The 20,020-nt window shown below is 46.1% G+C and overlaps 1 protein-coding gene across 2 annotated transcripts in view; it reads left to right on the top strand.

The window, feature by feature from the left end:
• Positions 1-20,020, top strand: part of DOCK1 (dedicator of cytokinesis 1) — a 568,807-nt gene that overhangs the window by 61,034 nt on the left and 487,753 nt on the right. For both annotated transcript variants that reach the window (XM_018041175.1, XM_018041176.1), the window contains exons 3-10: positions 1,913-1,953; positions 5,661-5,716; positions 8,193-8,289; positions 11,493-11,641; positions 15,066-15,201; positions 16,059-16,216; positions 17,578-17,659; positions 18,080-18,215. In XM_018041175.1, the coding sequence (XP_017896664.1) occupies positions 1,913-1,953; positions 5,661-5,716; positions 8,193-8,289; positions 11,493-11,641; positions 15,066-15,201; positions 16,059-16,216; positions 17,578-17,659; positions 18,080-18,215 (855 nt within the window). The remainder of the gene's footprint in view (positions 1-1,912; positions 1,954-5,660; positions 5,717-8,192; positions 8,290-11,492; positions 11,642-15,065; positions 15,202-16,058; positions 16,217-17,577; positions 17,660-18,079; positions 18,216-20,020) is intronic.

Here is a 20,020-nt window from a genome sequence, read left to right as displayed (position 1 = left end):
TCACAGGAAAGTGGGCAGTCCTCTACATTAAATATGGCCTTCTGAACAGCTTGCTGCATTGACCCTCTGTCTTTTTCCATTTCTGTCTGTGAACACTGACCCAGGTGGCCACTGATTATGGGCTGGGCAGATGGAAACCACCCAGGAAACGGTGGAGGGCTATCAGGAGATAATCCTCCAAATACGCCGTGAGACCTCGCCATTGTGTCCACCGTGCTCCCTTATCACCGTGTAGTAGCCTTGTCAAGAATGAAGTGGGTTCACTGGTCGAATCTCGGTCTTAGCAAATCCTTCGCAAGGCTCCTGGCGATTTACAGCTTTGTTTCTGAATGCTCAGAAAGCATCTGTTGATAATCCCTGGAGGATTTTAACTCCATCACTTCCTGCTTCCACTCCTCCTCTGGTTGTTAAATCATTGCTCTGTAAGAGGTGTCCGGTCATTGGTGGAATACAAGTCTGTTTGCAGTTTCTGGGCATCTTCACTCACGCATCCCTGATTTCCAGCATTTGACTATTTGTTACTTTATTACTGGTGACTTTGTTAAGTCGCGAAGTTGTGCTTGACTCTTTGCAACCCTATGCACTGTAGCACGCCAGGCTCCTCTGGCATGTGATGTTCTCCACCATCTCCTGGAGTTTGCTCAAACTCAGGGGCATTGAGTTGGTTATGTCATCCCACCATCTCATCCTTCTTCTCCTGCCTTCAGTCTTTCCCAGCATCAGGGTCTTTTCAGAGTCAGTTCCTCACATCAGGTGGCCAAAGTATTGGAGTTTCAGCTTCAGCATCAGTCCTCTCAATGAATATTCAGGACTGATTTCCTTTAGGATGGGCTGGCTTGATCTCCTTGCAGTCCAAGGGACTCTCAAGAGTCTTCTCCAGCACCACAGTTCAAAAGCATCAATTCTTTAGTGCTCAGCCTTCTTTAAAACCCTAGTATTCAGTTAGTCTCTGGGAGCTGACCCACCTGGTGCTTTCCCAGTCTTTTTGTCATTCTCTTGGGGGCTGATGTCCTTCTGGTCCTGGGGAGCATAGTGGAACTAGTCTAGGCTTTTGATTGCCTTTCCTGCAGCGAGGTGGCCTGAACCACCTTCAAAGTGTTTCGGGAGACATTCAGTGTGTAGCAGAGTCGTTGGGAGGTGAGTGACCAGCTGTGGACCCCTGAGCATTGGCAGGGACGATTTCTGCCCTCAGCCTGAGCGGAGGGGCCGAGGGTGTGGTCAGATCCTGCCCGGCATTGAATGTCCCGTCCACTGGGCATGTCCTTCTGTCTTCTGCTCTGTTTGCTCGCCCTCCCACGTGGAGAGAATGGGAACTGGAATCTAGGCCAGCCCCCGAGGGGGTCGGTGGGCCTGTGTTCCTGGGCCTGGTGCTTCCTGTTGGGGGCCGAGTCTTTGCCACAGAAGCACTTTGTGCGATGTGACTGCTCCAGGGCACCACCCCCCCCCAAGCCCCCTCCGTCTCGAAGGGGGAGGAAGTCGGCTCTCAATAGGATTTCTGTTGTGCTGCCGCTGTTGATGATCTGAGGGTGTTGGTATGTGCGCTTGGCAGTGACCCCGCTCCATCCGGCCGAGGGACAGACAGGAAAATGTGCACCCCGGATCCTGCCCCGGGCTCCGTGGTCAAAGGGCGGCTTCTTCTCCTGGAGCTGGTTGCCACCCTCAGGACCACGCGGCTGATGGAGACGAAGGAGCTGGAGGTCTTTGTGTGAAGCCCCCTGACAAGGCTTCACGCTTGGTTTTGAGATGATCTCTACAAACCCCCAAAGCATCTCTGCAAACCTTAGGATGACTGAATTCTATGACAGGCTGACTCCCGTGGTTCTGCAGATAGTGAGTTCTAGGCAGTGGGAAGGTGCTGGTTAGGACCCTGTAATGTCCCTGTACTAACTATCTTACCTTTGTGTTTGTTTAGGGTGGTACAGAGGTTACACCTTAAGAAAAAAGTCTAAGAAGGTAAGTCGCTATTATTAACCACAGTGCATATCCCTTCATAAATCACCTTAGGAGAAGAAATCAGTTCTGTCTCATGGAGCCTAAGAGTTGTCCTTATATATCTCTTTCTCTGAATTAAGAAAATTTGTGAGCTGTGGGCTACCCTGAATTGTTTTCTTTTAAAAATTTTTTTTAAAAACTCTATTTTTTAATTGAAGTATAGTTGATTTACAATGTTGTGTTCATTTCAGGTATATAGCAATGTGATTCAGTTATACACATATATGTATTTCTCTTCTTTTATAGATTCTTTTCCATTACAGGTTATTACAGAATATAGAGTTCCATACTGTGCTTGGTTGGAACAAGTATTGCTGTTGGCTATCTGTTTTATAAAGTAGTGTATATATGTTAATCTCAAACTCCTAATTCATCCCTCTCTCCCTCGAATGGTTTTCTGAACAGCACATATATGTAGAAATTGTCATTTCATGTCTGTGAGTGAATGGCTGGGCTGTGTGGGGTGATGTTGACCTGTTGTCCTGAGAGCTGGGACCTTCTTTTCCTGGTAGAATTCTGCATCCTGTTGAAGTACAGGTTGTGTAAGAGAATGATCTGGGTAGACTGACTACTGCTCACGATTTTCAGTCTTGCGTTATCCTTAATGATAATGCAGCGCTCATGCCGGCTTCTTCCCTTCTTGCTTGTAATTATTTTTATACTACTGACGTCAGCTGGCCAAAGAAAGCGGTTCTGCCTCCTGGACAGTTTGCATGCATGGTTGTTTGAGTTTCTGGGGCGAAGACGTGCAATTACGCTGTGATCATTGCCATGCCGTACATGGTTCTGTTGTGGCTTTTCCATTCTTAGTTTCACAGAACCTAATGATGGCTGTTCCGTTTCACTCTAAGCTGTGGTTAGGCTGTCCACGTTACCTTATAAAATCTAATTATGCTTGACAGATGGTTCCTTTTGCTTTTGTTTCTTAACTTGGCCTCTCATTATCTCCTTATTGGGCTGGGCTCCTCCTGTGGTCCTGAGCCTGTGACTAAGGCTGTTGAAGGCCAGCTGTCCAAGTGCAGGGCCTTCTTGCTCTGTTTTTACCCCAGATTCTCTGCAATCAGCCCTTGCTGGAGAGGTGAGAGGTGTCCATCCTGTGGTAGCAGTCACTTCAGAGGTGTCCAGGCTGAGCTCTCTGGCAGTCTGTCCTGATGTGAGAGATGTTAATAGGGTAACCTGCTGAGCCAGCTGTGCAGATTGGAGCCAGGATCTCCATCGTGATGCTGCTGAGCTCAGACTGGACTGTGAGTCTCTTATACCCAATGACCTGGAGTCTTGAGGTCTGAATGAGGGATATGCCAACCTGGTGGCTGGAGGAATAGCTCTCTCCAGAGAAAGTTCTGTTTTCACTCTGATTGTCTCTTCCATAATTTGGGATTAGCAGATGCAAACTAGTCCATATAGGGTGGATAAACTACAAGGTCCTACTGTATAGCACAGGGGACTGTATTCAATATCCTGTGATAAATCATAATGGAAAAGAATATGAAGAATACTATATAACTGAGTCACTTTGCTGTGTAGCAGAAATAAGCACAGCATTGTAAATCAACTATACTTTAATTGAGAAAAAATAAGAAGAACGTTTTCCTGCAGATGAAAACCTCAGTTTCATCTGAGAAAGCCACAATTGAGAACTTTATTAACGACCTTAGGCTCATGGACTCCCCCGTCCACCCACGACAAAGCTGCAACTTCGCACGTTAGGTGTGTCCCAGGGAAGTGGTTCACTTTTTTGATGCTTGCTTGGTATTTGGTGTCAGGTACCTCTTCCCTGGTGGCTCAGGTGGTAAAAGCGTTTGCCTACAATGCGGGAGACCCCAGTTCAGTCCCTGGGTCGGGAAGATCCCTTGGAGGAGGAAATGGCGACCCACTCCAGTATTCTTGCCTGGAAAATTTCATGGACGGAGGAGCCTGGTGGGCTACAGTCGATGGGGTTGCAAAGAGTCGGTCACGACTGAGCGACTTCACTTTCACTTTCACTGCGTTCCCCAGCTGGGGGTGTCTCCTGGTTCCCCAGTGCCTCCGTGAGCCCTCATCCTTCCTGCCCTGCACGGGAGAGACCTGACTTTGTAGCTCGCAGAGCTGGGTAGGGGTGTGTTTATTGTTCCATCTAAAACCTCTTTAGCAGTTAAAACTGACACCTTAGAGACGCTGTGATTTTGCGTTGGCCCACCCAGTTCAGGCAGCGGCAAAGAAGGGACTCGACTCCCAGGCACTCGACCCTGTGTTCTAGAAGCATCCTCTTACCGGTATTCACCAATGAGCTCTAGATCTGGCCGGTCCTGATCACCCCAGCTGAAGAAGCTGCTCATTTCAAGCGTCCAGGTGTCTCCAGCCTCATTTTCCCACTGTCCCTTCTGTGACCCCACGGTTGTCGAGAGCAGCTTCACTGAAACTGAGGGATGTCTCTACCTGTGGACGTGGGCATGGCTGAGACTCGTTGCTTTACGCACCCCACCCCCCAACCAGTGCTCACCTGCTGGCATTAAATGTGCACTGGGACCTGTCCTGGTGGCTGGAGGTGTCTGTGCAGCAGGTCCGCCTGGTCCTCTGTGTTGCCCAGCCTCCGTCTTTCTGTCTGACTCCTTTCCCTCTCTGTGATAATTCTTTCTTACATGAAGTGTGGCCACTTTCCTGGTAGACAGGAGGAGCGGGGACCAGTGGTGCCCACTTTCTCTCCAAGCAGGATGAGTTGCGTGGTTTCTGGATCTCCTGTGTTGATTCTTTGGCGTCGGAAGCCTGGGAAACCCAGTCAGAAGCTCCTGTTTTCACAGCAGGTGACTGTTCCTGCTGATTGACTTTCTGCTGCGTGCATGGCATCTCAGGAAGCTGCTCCCTGTCTGCCTTGTGCTGCCTGAGACCCCCACGCCACCAAGACCCCTGTGCCCAGTGCCCCACTCTTGCCCTCCAGGTGCTCACCTCTACTTCTTCCAGGAGGGGACGTGTGCTTGCTCAGGAAGCAGGTCTAGAACTCTTGGGGAAGCTCCTGGCCCTTCACGTACAGTGCCCAGGACTGACAGTCCTCCTGAGGAGCCGTCCCCTCAGAATTGTCTGTTGGGCCTTGCGTGCTGTTCCTTTGGGGGATGCTGAGCACCATCTGCATGTAAACTGATGTCCCCCCGCTGGAGCCAGGCAGGTTGGGTGAAATGTACCTTATTTCTGTATTTTATTGGATGGCTCCTCTGTTTGGAGATTGATGAGAGTCTCTGTTGGTCAGGTAAGTAGTCAGAGCATATGTGATGATCAACCGTGTAAACTCACTTTCTGATGACAATTTTAGTATTTCGAAAGGAAGAGCTGTCAGAGGCCATCGTCAGAAATTGTTTTGAGGCATCAGTTGACTTTTGATCTGCCTGTGTCCATAGTCAAAACGAGATGTGACCTATGGAGAAGACACTGGAAGGTCCCATGGGATTTTTCCTTTGCAAGCAGAGTGTGCATCTGTTTTCTTCTAAGACTTCTGCAGCCTCTTTGAAACACAAGCGAATTCAGTTGCCGTTTTCACACTTTGTTTTCTGTGCCGTGCTGTGACTTAGCATAAAGGCTTACGGATTTAATAGTGATCCAGTCATCCCCACCTCCACCGTTTTTTGGGGGACAGCTGTTTGATTGACAGTCAGTATTCATATCAATGCTACAACCTTCTGTCTCTTTTCCTCCCAAAGGGTATATTTCCTGCTTCGTACATCCATCTTAAAGAAGCCATAGTTGAAGGAAAAGGGTGAGTCTGGTCTTGATGTTTAAATGAAGTCGTGCAGTGATTGCATTTGACCTTGCTGCTTTTCACAGGGTGACACTGGGGTTGGACAGTGGATGCCTTTGATCCAGGGTGAGTGACAGGAGTTTAGGGAGAAGGCGGGGACTTCTGATCTAGAGCTGTCTACAACATGGCTTTGAGCCTTTAGGGGGTCTTCAATCAGCACTGGAACCACAGTCAATCTCCTAGAGCGCCATGTGGATTTGGAAAGCTTCCTGCTTCTTCCTCTGTGAGCCAGCCCATCTAGCAAAGGCTGCACAGCCCCCCAGCCCTGAATCCATTTTTCTGGAAGACTTTGCAGGATGTGATACAAATTCAGTGGGGAGTGAAGCAACAGTTGTTCGGTTGGGGTGTGTGTGAATTTATGTTTTGTCTGATTGTGATGTATGTTTCTTAGAGGTCATAAAACTGATGTATAAGATCATTAAAAGGACATTTGTAGAACAGGAACCCATTAGGCAGGAATGGCAAATGAATAGCCAGGTGTGAACTTGGAGAAAGGAACAGTAACATGTTTTCCTTTTTGTCTCTGCTACATCTTCGCACTCCATTAAATATGTAAATGATAAAATTACTAATCATATGATTACTGCATAATGACATCTCTGCGGCTGATTGCAAAATTGCTTTTCCAAGCAGTGTACTTTTAACATATGAGAAGGACTGGGTCGGGCTCTGAGGTTCCATGGTGCATCATTAAAACGAGGAAAATAATTTAGAGGCATCAATGTGATGACCTGTAAGAGGGTCCTTTTTTCTAGTGAGACATTGTTTTGTAGGTGAAATTTCAGAGGGAAGTAAAACGAGGCAACTTTTGAAACTTTTCACCCTACTGTGAACACTGTTGAATAAAATATTTTCTTAATGTATTTTACATCAGTTTGTATCAGGATCGGTATGGATGCTGGGCTGTATAGGAATCATTTTTTTAAATGCACGTTGAGGTATACAGATGAGTGTATGTAAAATGTAATTAGGAAGAGTAATAGAAAAGGGCACAAGAGACTGTGTTGATTCTCGATAAGTAGAGTCATACCCTGCCAGACAGGTGGACAGGCAGACATTGGGTTAAGACTAGGAACCAGTTGGCATTTAGTCCAAGAGACGGATCAGACCAATTAAGGAAGGAAGGTAAGAATGATCTAGAGTGGAGATCAGGACACAGTGGGTAAAGGGAGGTCCTCTCCACGTGGGAAACTGAAGTCTCACTGAGCTCCGGGTCCCTCCTGGCCAGTGGGAAGAGCCCAGTGGGTCGCGCATGGAACTCAAGCTCTGTGAGATGAAGGCGGTGCAGCCACTGACAAACGTCCTCGCACAGTGAGTGGCGCGGCTTTGTAAGGATGACATCACAGAGCGAAGTGAACCACACTTCATCAGCACGCTTACTGGGAAACAGTCATGTCCTGTGAGAGACGCTGAAGATGTCCCATCAAAGGCTTATTCTGAAAGCACTCCTGTGAGGGGTGGTCTCCCATGCACCCCTTCCTGGTCCCTGCTGCTCCCATTGGTGCACGTGGTCAGACCTCTCCAGAGGGACTGGCCCTCTCTCAGGAACTCCTGTGTTTCTTCCTTGGAGACCGGCCCCCTCTACAATCACGGAGTCCTTGCAGCCCGGAATCCCCACTGTGCGTTACAGTCAGGGTCCTGCCCACAGTTCCGGGCCCCGGGGACCTATCTCAGTGCCCCCTGGCCATTGCATGTTGGTGGGAGCTTTGTCTGTTCAGGGCCTCTGGGCCCAGGTGGTCTTACTTCACAAGCCACCAAATTTGGTCTCTGACTCAGTCCCAAATATGAGGAGTGCTGCTTGGTGCAGTGCCTGATCCAGAGCAAGTAACCGGAAAACAGCGGTTTGCTGAATAAAAAGCAGTGCACAGATAGATCAGGAGTCAAGAATAAGGCAAGGGTTAGCTTTCTGGGGTGGAGAGGCAAGGGAAAAAGGGTAATCAGAGTTGGTGATCAGGGCACCAATGGACACTGGAAAGCTGTAGCCTCACCTGTATTTCGTCAAGGATAACTCTGTACTATCACAGAGTGAGTTTTAGGCAGGATGAAAATCTAAAAAAAAAATCATCTTATCCCAAGCCTGCATTTTAATGCCACACAGATTGGTGGTAATTTATGGCACCTATAAAATAGATGGGTACACATATTATGAATACACTTTCCACTTCTCAGACCTTGACGTCCTGATGGGATATTATTTGCCTCCTTCATCTTACCTTGACGTGTGAGGTAGATGGCTTACACAGAGGGTAATGTATGAACATTCTCGGGCTCTGTACAGAAATTACTTGTCGTTCTTAGAGACATATGGAGACCTACGTGGACTCAGTCTTATTTGTATGTTTTCTCTCCACATTATGACCTGTGTGTGAAATTGACAAGGTGCCCTTCTGTTTAATGAAGCCGTGACCGTCTCTGCCCTTTCCTTTCCTCCCAGGCAACATGAAACGGTCATCCCAGGCGACCTCCCGCTCATACAGGAGGTCACCACGACCCTGCGAGAATGGTCCACCATCTGGAGGCAGCTCTATGTGGTGAGAAGATGGGGCTTTTGTGGGTTTTTCTTTTAATGGGAGGATAATTGCGTTACAATATTTTGTTGGCCTCTGCCATAGATCAGCATGAATCAGCCACAGGTGTAACATATGTGGCCTCACTCCTGAGGCGCCCCCTCCCACCTCCCACCCCATCCTTCCCCTCTGGGTTGTCACAGAGCACTGAGCTAGCTTGCGTCCCGCGACACATTCCCACTGGCGATCTAGTTTACATGTGGCAGCGTATATGTTTCCGTGCTGGTCTCTCAGTTTGCCCCCTCTCCCCTTCCCCTTCCTTCTCCTCTCCTGTCTCCACATTTCTGATTTCTGTGTCTGTGTCTCTGTTGCTGCCCTGCAGATAGATTCATCATCAGCACCATCTTTCTAGAGTCCATGCATGCTAAGTCGCTTCAGTGTCTGAGTCTGTGTGACCCTATGGACTGTAGTCCGCCAGGCTCCTCTGTCCATGGGGTTCTCCAGGCAAGAATACTGCAGTGGGTTGCCATGCCCTCCTTCTGGGGATCTTCCCAACCCAGGGATCGATCCTGCCTCTCTTAAGTCTCTAGAATCAGCAGGCGGGTTCTTTAACCACTAGTGCCACCTGGGAAGCCCCTAGATTCCATATGTATGCATTAATGTACGATGTTTGTCTTTTTGACTTACTTCACTCTGTATAATAGACTCTAGGTTTGAAGATGGGATTTTGAATCAGAGCTTAGCAATAGAGAGTAGGTCTTTTTGAACCCTGCTGAGCCAAAGGATTAGTTTTGCTTTTTCTGGTACCCTCAGAAGCAGAACCTGTGGGAGCGAGTCACGCTCGGCAGCCTTGCCCTGTAGTCTGGCCACCCTCAGGGACCGGGGCCCTTCCACCAGCTTTGTGCCAGGGGCAGCTGTGCTGATTGCAGTGAAGTGGCTGTCGAGGAAGGGGCCGTGGGTTTCACCTTTCCTTGTACTGAAAAGGGAACTGGGCTGCTTTTAGACTTTGGAACACCGACTGAGGCCCCCGGAGCTGGAGTTCTCTCTCAGTTTATATGTCGATCGTGAAAATGCAAATCTGCTTTTAAACCATTGCAGGTGCCTCTTCCTGGATGCAGTGGACGGTGATGGCTGTCTGCCACTTTTGGCCTGTAGATAATGCCTCTTACCATTTGAGGAAAGTGACATAGTCTTCGAGGTCTCAGCGTGTCTGTTTAGAGGGAGGGAGATGGTTTCCATTCTGGCTTCGTGTGAGATACTCAGTTCTCCGGATTGTGGAAGAAGCCTTATTAATGCGGCAGGGTTGGGGCCTGACACCTTTCATTTTGTATCCCCCCGGGGCATTTTCTTTGCATGTAAATTCATATTTACAGAAGATTACCTTTTGTTAGGTCTGTATTCCTCTTAAGGGTGTTGATTTCTCATCTGCTAATATTGTCAGTGCAAAGCTTGGACGCTGGAGGGAAGGCCGTGCGTCAGTTTCTGGGGATCGTAGAAGACTTCTCAGTCCCACAGCTGCTCTCTGGGTAGCCTCATTGCTTTTGATTATACAGTGGTTTCCTATAAATACACAGTAATAAGCAGTTGCAGTAATTGTTCATCAAATGTTCTCAAAAACCTAGAGGCGTAAAGTTAACCATGAATGTTTTGTGTAAATCTGAGCAATTTTGGAGTCGATATTTCATGTTAGCAATTTTTAGACAAAAATATGGCAAAACAAACAGGAGTTGATGCTGACTAATATGTTAGTGGACACCGTTTTGGCCACACAGCTCTGTAACAGACACTCCTAACCATCACCTGGTCACCTTTTTTTAAAAAAATCTACCTTTGCCTGTTAGGGATTTACACTGTTAGGTTTGTGCAAAGCTAAAGAAATGTGCTTATTATATATATGCATGTGTATTTTTGTTGCTTATAATATTTTTATATATTCTGTTTCCCTCTGCTCTGTGGCAATAGACAAGTTTAGAAAAATATTAAGGATTTTAGTTATTTGGTAATGCTTTATGAAAATAGACAAGGAGAATTAAAGAGGGAAACAAACATAATTTTAGAATGAACCATTAATTTCGATTATTTAGTTTTCATTTAAGAAGGTTCAATGGTTAGGATGTGGTGCTTTCACTGCTAGGGCCAAGGTTCAATCCCTGGTCAGGGAACTAAGATATTACAAGCCACATGGCATGGCCAATAAATAAATACATAAACAAGAATTTAAGATTAGGATGATACTAACGAGGAGAACTTATAGGATGGAAAATAATCGGTTAGGGTGTGATAGGCTGAGTGAGTGGAGGGGATCCTAGAAATTCCTAGAAAGAAGGTCAAATGCTATAAAGAGTGGAGGTGTGAAGTTCAGCTATGCAGAGAAGACATTATTTTAAAAGGTAGCAATGACCACATGTACATTTTTTTTTGGTACCCTGACATTTAGAATTTTATCTAAATGTCAGATTCAGATAAACCTAAATCTATTTATAGATTTAGTTTTATAAATTTAGATTTATAGTTGGATTTCACCTAGATTTCTGTTCTGGGAAAGAACCACTGGGTTTGTTTTCTTTTGGTTAATCCTTCATTTTCTTGATGAATTGTTCTCATGCTGTTGCAAAACTTGCTTTTCTTTGTACCATCAAATCCCTCGAAATACGTAGAAAGTGAGAAGTAGGTGTGAAGTCTGAATCTCATGTGTGTTTCCCTTTTGGTGTAAATGCACCAAGAGCTTGTAGATCCAGATAGTGCCTCTCGCAGAAGCCTTTCTGCACATTCAGAATGCACCATAGCCTAGGGCCAGGTCCTCATGCAGTCAGCTGACAACCAGGGCTCTGGGTTGACTTTCTCAGTGCTGAGAATCATTGGGGCGAAGGGCATTCTGAAGATTCCTTAAGCAAGACCTATAGACTGGACACTTCCTCAGGGAGCTTCAAGGGTTGCCCATTCCTGGTCCAGAGACTGGAAGTTCATGGGCTGGTTTTGGGGCTCCCCAAGTGCAGATCCTGCACTGGGTCCACTTTGGGTACAGGGCTACATACTCTGGAACACTGGCCTGAATATGGAAGATGGTCCATCGTTTTTAATCCTTTCAATCTTTTCATGTGTGATGGGAACCAAATTCCATCTAATGTGTTCAGTTCCAAGCTGAAAACACCATTAATCCAACATAAACAACCACCACAATGTCTTTTAAATCAAGAACTTAACAGTTGGTTTTCCCCCTCATCTAGCAAGATAACAGGGAGATGTTCCGGAGCGTCCGACACATGATCTACGACCTTATCGAGTGGCGGTCGCAGATTCTTTCTGGAACTCTGCCGCAGGATGAGCTCAAGGAATTGAAGAAGAAGGTCACTGCCAAAATTGATTATGGAAACAGGTTTGTTTGTTCAAAAGATGATTTCATGCTTACGTTAACTGATATAATGGCATCACCGTAAACCTTTAGGAGACTAACATCCTATCTTACGACAAACAAAATTTCTAACATCAGTATAATGGCACAGTTTTCTTTCTTAAAAGCATGAGGTGTTTTCTATTGGATCCAGAGTTTTCTGAGTCATTGTTAAAACATACTCTCTTCAAGAAGATGGGGTAACCTGTCCCCATCACAACGATTCCCCCGACAGGGCCTTTTCCTTTCTGCTGACAGCATTCGACCGAGTCCAGACGTGAGGGTACTTTGTGCAGCAATAGGCATCAGGTCTCTTTCTGTGGAATCCCACGTCCTGAAAGTGGGAAGAGACCTCAAAGGGCACCTGAAAACTTGTTACCAGTGTAGGGATCCGGCAAATAGAAATAAAGCCAGCAAGTCTCTTTTTCTTTTCTCTGTTATCCTGTGTCTGGTTGAACTTGCTCCTCGCCCTGTCTTCTCACAAGACTTTCAGGATCGGGTGATGCCTGGCCAAGACACAGAAGCAGAGTGGTCTCACTCCCCAGTGGATTCGAATGAAAACGGGTAGTAAGATCAGGTAGAACTCCAAAAGAAGACCTTGGAGGAGACGCAAGCTGAGTTTATAAGGAGCCTCCCGTTTGAGGTGGCACACACGTTTGTGCTGTGTCCAGGTCACTGGCATCTTACCATGTCACTCTGAGAGCATCACTGCTATCTGAACAGCCGAGCACGTTTTATCGCGAAGGTGATTTTTCCGTGTGTAAGGTTTTCTGCACCAGTGCTTTGGATTAGGGCTTTTGTGAGAGCTTCTGGGGAAAAAAAATCCAGCGCCCTAAATTTGTACTTCTGATATAAAAATCATATAATTGTTCTACAGGAGCAGGTCTCATGCAAAAGCTCCCTCTTACAGCAGGGCACCACCCAGCTCTGCTTGAATGCTGTGAGCCGTGGTGCGCTCGCCCACCCATCGCGGTGCATGCTCTGGTGTTGGCACTCTTTCCTGCAGCACAGCCATCTCAGGCCTTCCAGGTTCCGTAACCAGAAGGAGGCTACGCCCTTTCCTACTGGATAGCTATTTGTTCGTATAATGCCAGAGCTGCAAGAAGCCTTAAAAAGTATGTGGTCACAAGGTTCCCAGATGCTGGTCTATATCAGTCACTTGGAAAAGTTTCAAAATACAGAATACTGGGATCCACTCCTTAAGATCTTGAATTGTCACGTCTGGAATGCTTACTGGAAATCCCTGTCTGTAAAAATAGACTTGGACCGTGATGGCTGGCACATTGGGAAGCTAGTGATTCAGTCCAACCCCCTCATTTTACATGTTAGAGTATAAAGCTCAGAAAATAGGACAGCTTTGCCCTGAGCCATTCAACCCAAGGAAGCCCTGGAAAAACTAAAGAAGGCATTTTGTATAATCAGAATTATAACAATTCTGCTTTCTGGTAATTCAAACTTTCAAGTGTGAAAAGTTTCTAAAAGCTACATTATTAGTAAGATGTAGTGTTTGGATTAACTACAGGAGAAGGTCTCCCCTCGCCCCCGCAGAAACCTAGAGGCTGCTGGGTATAGGATATTAGATGTTGTTGCAGTGAGACTCATTTCAAGACCACCTGCTTGAAAACTAAACTCCTGGAGCTTTGATTTTATTTTCTGTTGGAGTATCATGTTTTGAACTTATGTCCAGAAACCACCTGCTTAATTTGGCTGTGGGAAGCTACCAAAATACATTATGTCATGGAATAATCTCGTTAGGAAAGGAAGTATTTCCAAATGTGATTTACTACTTGGGTAGGAAATGCAGTCCTTAACAAGACAGACTTTTGTCCAAGGAACTCATATCCACCGTACATAAATACAGTGCAGTGGTCCAGCACAACTCACAAAATTAAACCTGCTTGGCGTGTTACCAGACTCATTCACACAGAGCTTTAAGGCGTGTGGCCTTCACAGAAGAGAGGTAGGCGATGAGTTCGTCTAAGTGGAGGCTTTTTTGCAACGTCCGTTTGTCAACTCTTCAACTTGTAACTGTTAAAAGACATTCTCTAATTGAATTTATCTTTATTTCAAAAGATGTTTTCTTTTGTCTTATGGTTAAAAAAAAAAAAATTTGCTACTGAGAGTTGGACCATAAAGAAGACTGCACACTGAAGAGTTGATGCCTTTGAACTGTGGCTCTGGAGAAGGCTCTGAGTCCCCTGGACAGCAAGGAGATCAAACCAGTCTATCCTAAGGGAACTCAACCCTAAATGTTTACTGGAAGGAGTGATGCTGAAGCTGAAGCTCCAGTGCTTTGACCACCTGATGTGAAGAGCCGACTCATTGGAAAAGACCCTGATGCTGGGAAAGATTGAGGACAGGAGGAGAAGGGAGCAACAGAGGATGAGGTGGTTGGATGGCGTCACCAACTCAATGGACATGAGTTTGAGCAAACTCTGGGAGATAGTGAAGGACAGGGAAGCCTGGTGCACTGTAGTCCATGTGGTCACAAAGAGTCAGACATGACTTAGCAACTGAACAACAACACCACGTTTAATAAAAAGGAAAATCCCAAAGGCAAAGTAACAGGCATCTCTGGTTAAGATCCTCGTGTCTTATTAAAAGCTAACCAGAACACACCGCTGGTAGTAAAACTCTTGGTTTCTTACTTTATATGGTCGCCTTTGTTTATTCTTTAAATAAAATCCTGGTAAAAACCACCTAACAGGAAACGGAGAGACTGTTGCCAAAAAACATTTCCAGATATAGGATGGACAGATTTATTAGCCAGATGCTGTCTGTGTTTTAAGTTGGCTACTACGTTTAGCCATCTGGCCAGAAAGTTTCGTAACATTGCTGTGGATGACTTCCATATGTTCCATGTTGAAACAGTAGAACATCTTTATTGAAAATCTTCTGATAGGCTAATTAAGGGATTAGAACTGCGATTCTAGGTAGAAGGAAACTGGTGCCGTGGAACCTACCAGAGAGAGTGGTGAGTATGCCTCGGTTCCAGCGTTTCCTCCCTCCCACCTCTCCCCGACCTCCAGCTGTGTATATAGTGGGGCATATGGGTGTGCACGGGGCCGTGTATACATACCCACAAATTTATATACACACCCCCCCAGTATGTGCATAGTGTGTGTGCGCTTAGCTGACCATACTGATCATGTAGTAGTTAGCGACATACCTTTCATTTGGGCTTTCTAGATCTGTGAGTAAAAGTCACAAGAGCAACGGAAGTAAGATTTTTTTTTTTCAATTCCAAGGGCATACAAAGAAAGTTCAAATGACAGTGACCTCACAGAACTATGTTTTCTGATACTGTGAGAGTGACGCTGACTTTTGATTTCATCTTGCTCAGCTTCTTTTGCTGAATGAATGGATGACTGAAGTTTGTGGGTGAAGTTTTGAATTCTTCTTGTTCTAGAATCCTCGATTTGGACTTGGTGGTGAGAGATGAAGATGGGAACATTCTGGATCCAGAACTAACTAGCACAATCAGTCTTTTCAGAGCTCATGAAGTAGCTTCCAAACAAGTGGAGGAAAGATTGCAAGAAGAAAAAGTAAGTTCAGTTCTCTGTAATACGCCGTTTACACCCAGGGTACATTTTCTCAGTAACAATTTACAACATTAGTGAAACATCACCAGTAAAACCCCAGGATTGCATTAGCTACACCGTGAAAAGGCTCAGCTGCAGCATGTATTTCAGACAGTGATGGATGGAATGGAGCCCAGCGTCTAAACATGCTGTGGATGACCTGAAGGCTTTTCATCCCTTGAGGGGGGACAGGATTTTAATGACACTGACTTTGTGGTCTTAACTCATGGGCAACAGTACTTCATCCTGCATTTCCTCTTTGATAGGAGTAGGAGAGGGATGTGTCTAAGTTTGATGAGGGCAGGGAACACGCGTCTTACTGATCTTTTTCATCTCCCATGGCCGTTAATGGTAACTTGTGTGCAGTCAGTACTCAGAACTCAGTTGGGTGATTGAGTCATCCATTCATTCAGCAACTGCTGAACGCCTACGGTGTGCCAGGCCCTGAGGCCATAATGATGAATAACATAGAGTTGTCCTCAGAGGGTTTGATCTGATGGGAGAATCAAAAATTGAATAAGCAACTACACGTGTAATCTCCATTCTGATTGATTGATTGGGCCCCTAAACATTTTGTATCGGAAGTAAATACTCAGTATAACTTCTCGTGGTGCTGGGATCCTCGCCCCGGGCATGTTCTTTTCAGCTCGGCTCATGCATGTGTTGACAGCATCAAGGAAGATGCTGCGTGAAGGGCTTTGCTGTGTTACTGTGACTAGTTTTGCATGGTTTTCCGTCCTGTTGGGGATGAACAGAGCAAGCGTTAGCCCTGAGTGTTGCTCCTGTCACCTTTCTGTTCTCTTGTTTTATTCCGCTGACAGTCTCAGAAGCAGAACATAGACATTAACAGACAAGCCAAGTTTGCCGCCACGCCTTCTCTGGCCTTGTTTGTCAACCTCAAAAACGTGGTCTGTAAAATAGGAGAAGATGCCGAGGTGCTCATGTCTCTGTACGACCCTGTGGAGTCCAAGTTTATCAGGTCAGTGACGAGCCCCTTGTCTTTCCTCTTTGGTCACTGCTGGGAACATGGCCTCAGAATCACCCCAAAGTCTCGCTCTCGCGGGGAGACCTTGGGGTGATCAGCTGGCCAGACTTCCCCCAAGCAGCTGGAGTCTGGGCCAGGATCAGCTTTCCGGCAAGGACATGGATGTTTGATTGTACAGTTGGAGTCATGTAATGTTTTCAAAACCTGGCAACTGCATGACTAAGGACTGACGTCATGCTTCCTGCGTCGTCTTTATGGGGTGCTTTGCTTGTGGGCCCCTCCCCCACTCCAGGATGGCTCTTATCTCAATGTTGCCGTTTCCAGCTTTGGTTCTCTGTGAATGTCATTTCTGGACCTTTGACCTATTGTTTTTTCTCCAAGGTGATTGGATGGGAAACAAGTGTCTAGATCGGTGCCTGCTGCATAAAGGCTGTCAGGGAATATTATTCTGTGTTGAATAAAATACTGTAAATCCAGTCTCTGTCATTTCTCATCGTCTTATGTGCTGTCTTTCCTAGTTTTTGTCTTTGTTCCTTGGTGTAACTTTCTCTTTGTCCAGATGGAAAAAGTATGGTTTGGACTGTATGTGAAGTAAATGTGTTTGTGTGTGTGTCTTTGTATAAAGCTCTGGAATCTTCACTCATATTATTGAAAATTTAAGAACTTAGTATATGGCAGAAAACAAAACAAATTTCATTGCCACTTCTGATAAAGACTATTTCTTCTTGTCATAGGATTTAATATATATTTTCAGGTCATGTTTGGCTTTTGGCAGACTCGGAAATCATCATGAAGTTTTACTTTGTACTATAAATGAATAAATAGTGAATTTGAGACTGTAGTCATTCCAAATGAACAAGTATACTTTTAATAAAAAAACTTTTAACATATACACACTACTCTATGTAAAGTCAACAAGGACCTACTGTATAGCACAGGAAACTTTATTCAGTGTCTTATCATAGACTACAATGGAAGAGAAGCTGAAAAAGAATATATCTATGTATAACTGAATTGCTGTGCTTTACACCTGAAACTAACAACACTGTAAATTAATTTTTAAAACATTGTTAAAAATATAATAAAAACTGTGAAATGCCATTTGCAGATGGGTCCTTTGCATAATCCTGGACATCCAAACTGGAAACCTCAGGGATTTTGTGCCGGCAGACCTTGAGTACGATGCTGTATGGGGACTGGACACACGTGTGTCGATGGCAGAACCGCTCTATCTGATGTGGTGGATGTTTGCATAATGGACCTCCGTGATACTAATTAGAAGTCACTGAGGATGCACATTTGGTTCCCTGTTCTGTGTGGAAAATTAATTTGCTTTTATTTCCTTTTTTTCCAAGTGAAAACTACCTTGTCCGCTGGTCAAGTTCAGGATTGCCTAAAGACATAGACAGGTTACACAATTTGCGAGCTGTTTTCACGGTAAGTGCGTCCAAAGATGTTCATTTGAATTGCTCACCATTCTCATGACTGTTTTTAATGACCCTGTCTGACTTCTCACCACCCTGGAGCATGGGTCCTTGGGATGCCGGGACTACTTGTTAATTTCCTATAATAACGTAGCTGCCCAGAAACCTTCTGGGTCTCTAGTCACCCTTCGAGTCCCCATGACAAAGATGTACTCCATGATGTTGAGTATGTCTCTTACACATGGATCTTAAAGTCATTTAATGCTAATTGACTTTTGTAATTCAGCTCCTCTTTGTCTTGTGAATCGCTTATTAAAATACTAGAAACTGGTTGGAGTGAAGAGTGGCAATCTATCTCTCTACTGTCTGTTGCAATTGAACCTGCCTTGAGTAGTGCTTCTCCACAATAATTGATGGAAATTAATATTTCCAGGACCTGGGAAGCAAAGACCTGAAAAGGGAGAAAATCAGTTTTGTGTGTCAGATCGTCCGTGTGGGTCGCATGGAGCTGAGGGACAACAACACGAGGAAGCTGACGTCGGGCCTGCGACGGCCTTTTGGGGTGGCCGGTAATCCATTTCCTTCCTCTTCCTGAAGACTTTCGAGATCAGCACCTCCGCCGTGAATACGAGCTGCTGTTGAATACTGGATCGTGGGCCGCTTGATGTATAAGCTTGTCTGTTGGAGAGAAGAAACATCTGTTTGTTCTTCTCTGTGTGGGTTCACATCGACACGTGGCTCGGGGTCTTTGTCCACCAGCTTCAGGCGCAAATCCCGTCTTTGCTATGACAGTGGAGCCCGTTTCCTGGCAGAGACCCTGACCCACGTATCCCACACCCTCATCCTGGAGGGAAGCCAGTCAAGGAGGGTCGCAGTGTTTCTGACTTGGTGATGGACTGATTTAGGAATGAGTCTGCACAGAATGGTCCAAGTGATGAAGAGGCAGGAGAAGAAGGCTCAGAGAGGACAGAGCTATCTCCACATAGGGGCTTTTTTTCTCTGCGGACACGTGCTCTGTTTTGTTTTTGGTGGCGGTGCAGGAAAAGGGAGAAATGAGCTGTTTCTGTGGAAGGACAGGAAAGTGTCCCTGGGACGTCCTTGTTAGCTGACCTCTTTTGGTGTCACGCTCGTTTTTCACAATTTGGGAAACGATGTTCCCTCATGATCAGATGGCCGCCATTCACTGCACACCCTTCTATTTCTCGTCCTTTTTGTGATTCTTGGGGTTTATATACATACGTGAGAAAAACTCTTCCTTTTCTAATAGGTCGCTGGGTTTCTTGCTTCAGTGGCAGCAGAGGGCTCTTTATCTGCATTACTGGGAAGCTCAGGGCTTTCATTATTATGCTTTGTTTTGGCCTCTTTTAGGGGCTTCTCCAGTGGCTCAGCAGTAAAGAATCCACCTGCAATGCAGGGGACCGGGAGACTCGGGTTCAATCCTTGGGTCGGGAAGATCCCCTGGAGAAGGGCCCGGAACCTACTCCAGCATTCTTGCCTGGACAATGCCATGGACTGAGGAGCCTGTAGGGTCGCAAAGAGTCTGACAGGACTGAAAACTGAGCACGCATGCGCAGCCCCTTTTAAACAGATATTTTTAGAGCCGTTTTAGGTTCAGAGCAAAAGTGCCCAATGGGGATGAGGTAGGGAGGCGGCAAGTGACCTCTTACCTTCCGCGTTCAGCCCAGAGGGTTGGCTCTCCTGAGCTGTGGGCTGGTGTGTTTCTGTAGATGCTGCGTAAGGATCTGAGCATTCTGCTTCTGTATTTCCTAACTTCCTACTTGAATCTCCACTCTGAGAGGGAGGGAGTAAATGTCATCGGGCAGTGTGGTCATGGTACATTTTGGGCATAAGAGGTACATATTTTAAGACAGTGATTCTCAGCCTTAAGTGTATTTCTCATATACACTTAGACACTCAAATACACAGTCCAGGGAGCTATTAAAACATATTCTTACCTAGGTACCCTGTGCCTGTCCTTGAACTTGGATCTTGTGTCTCTCCTGACTGTTGGCAGAGGATGAGCCCCTGCAAACAGTTGCCACGCATCTCGGCCACCTGGATGCTCAGTGCCAGGTTGCTATGAGCAGGCTGTGGGGACGCGTCGCTCTGAGCCGACCTGGCCCTTTGCCCCAGCCTCGTGCTTCTCATCGTGGCTGCCTGGCTTCCTGCCTTTGCTGTCCCTCCTCCATCAGCAGCATCCCGACGTCCCCTTCCTTCTGCTCCTGCATCCTGTGATGTCATATTTCTGGGGTGTTCAGGTCCTCCTCCGTCACACGCCCATGGTGACTACATACGGCTAGACACCTGGCTTCCTTACGACGGCCCCTCATACCTGAAAATAGAAATAGTTGGGCTCCCGGATTGGGGGGTGACA

Source organism: Capra hircus, chromosome 26 (genome assembly GCF_001704415.2).
Source record: "Capra hircus breed San Clemente chromosome 26, ASM170441v1, whole genome shotgun sequence".
Taxonomy (NCBI): Eukaryota; Metazoa; Chordata; class Mammalia; order Artiodactyla; family Bovidae; genus Capra; species Capra hircus.
Note: the sequence above shows the minus strand (reverse complement) of the source record. Positions and strands in the feature narration are given on the sequence as shown.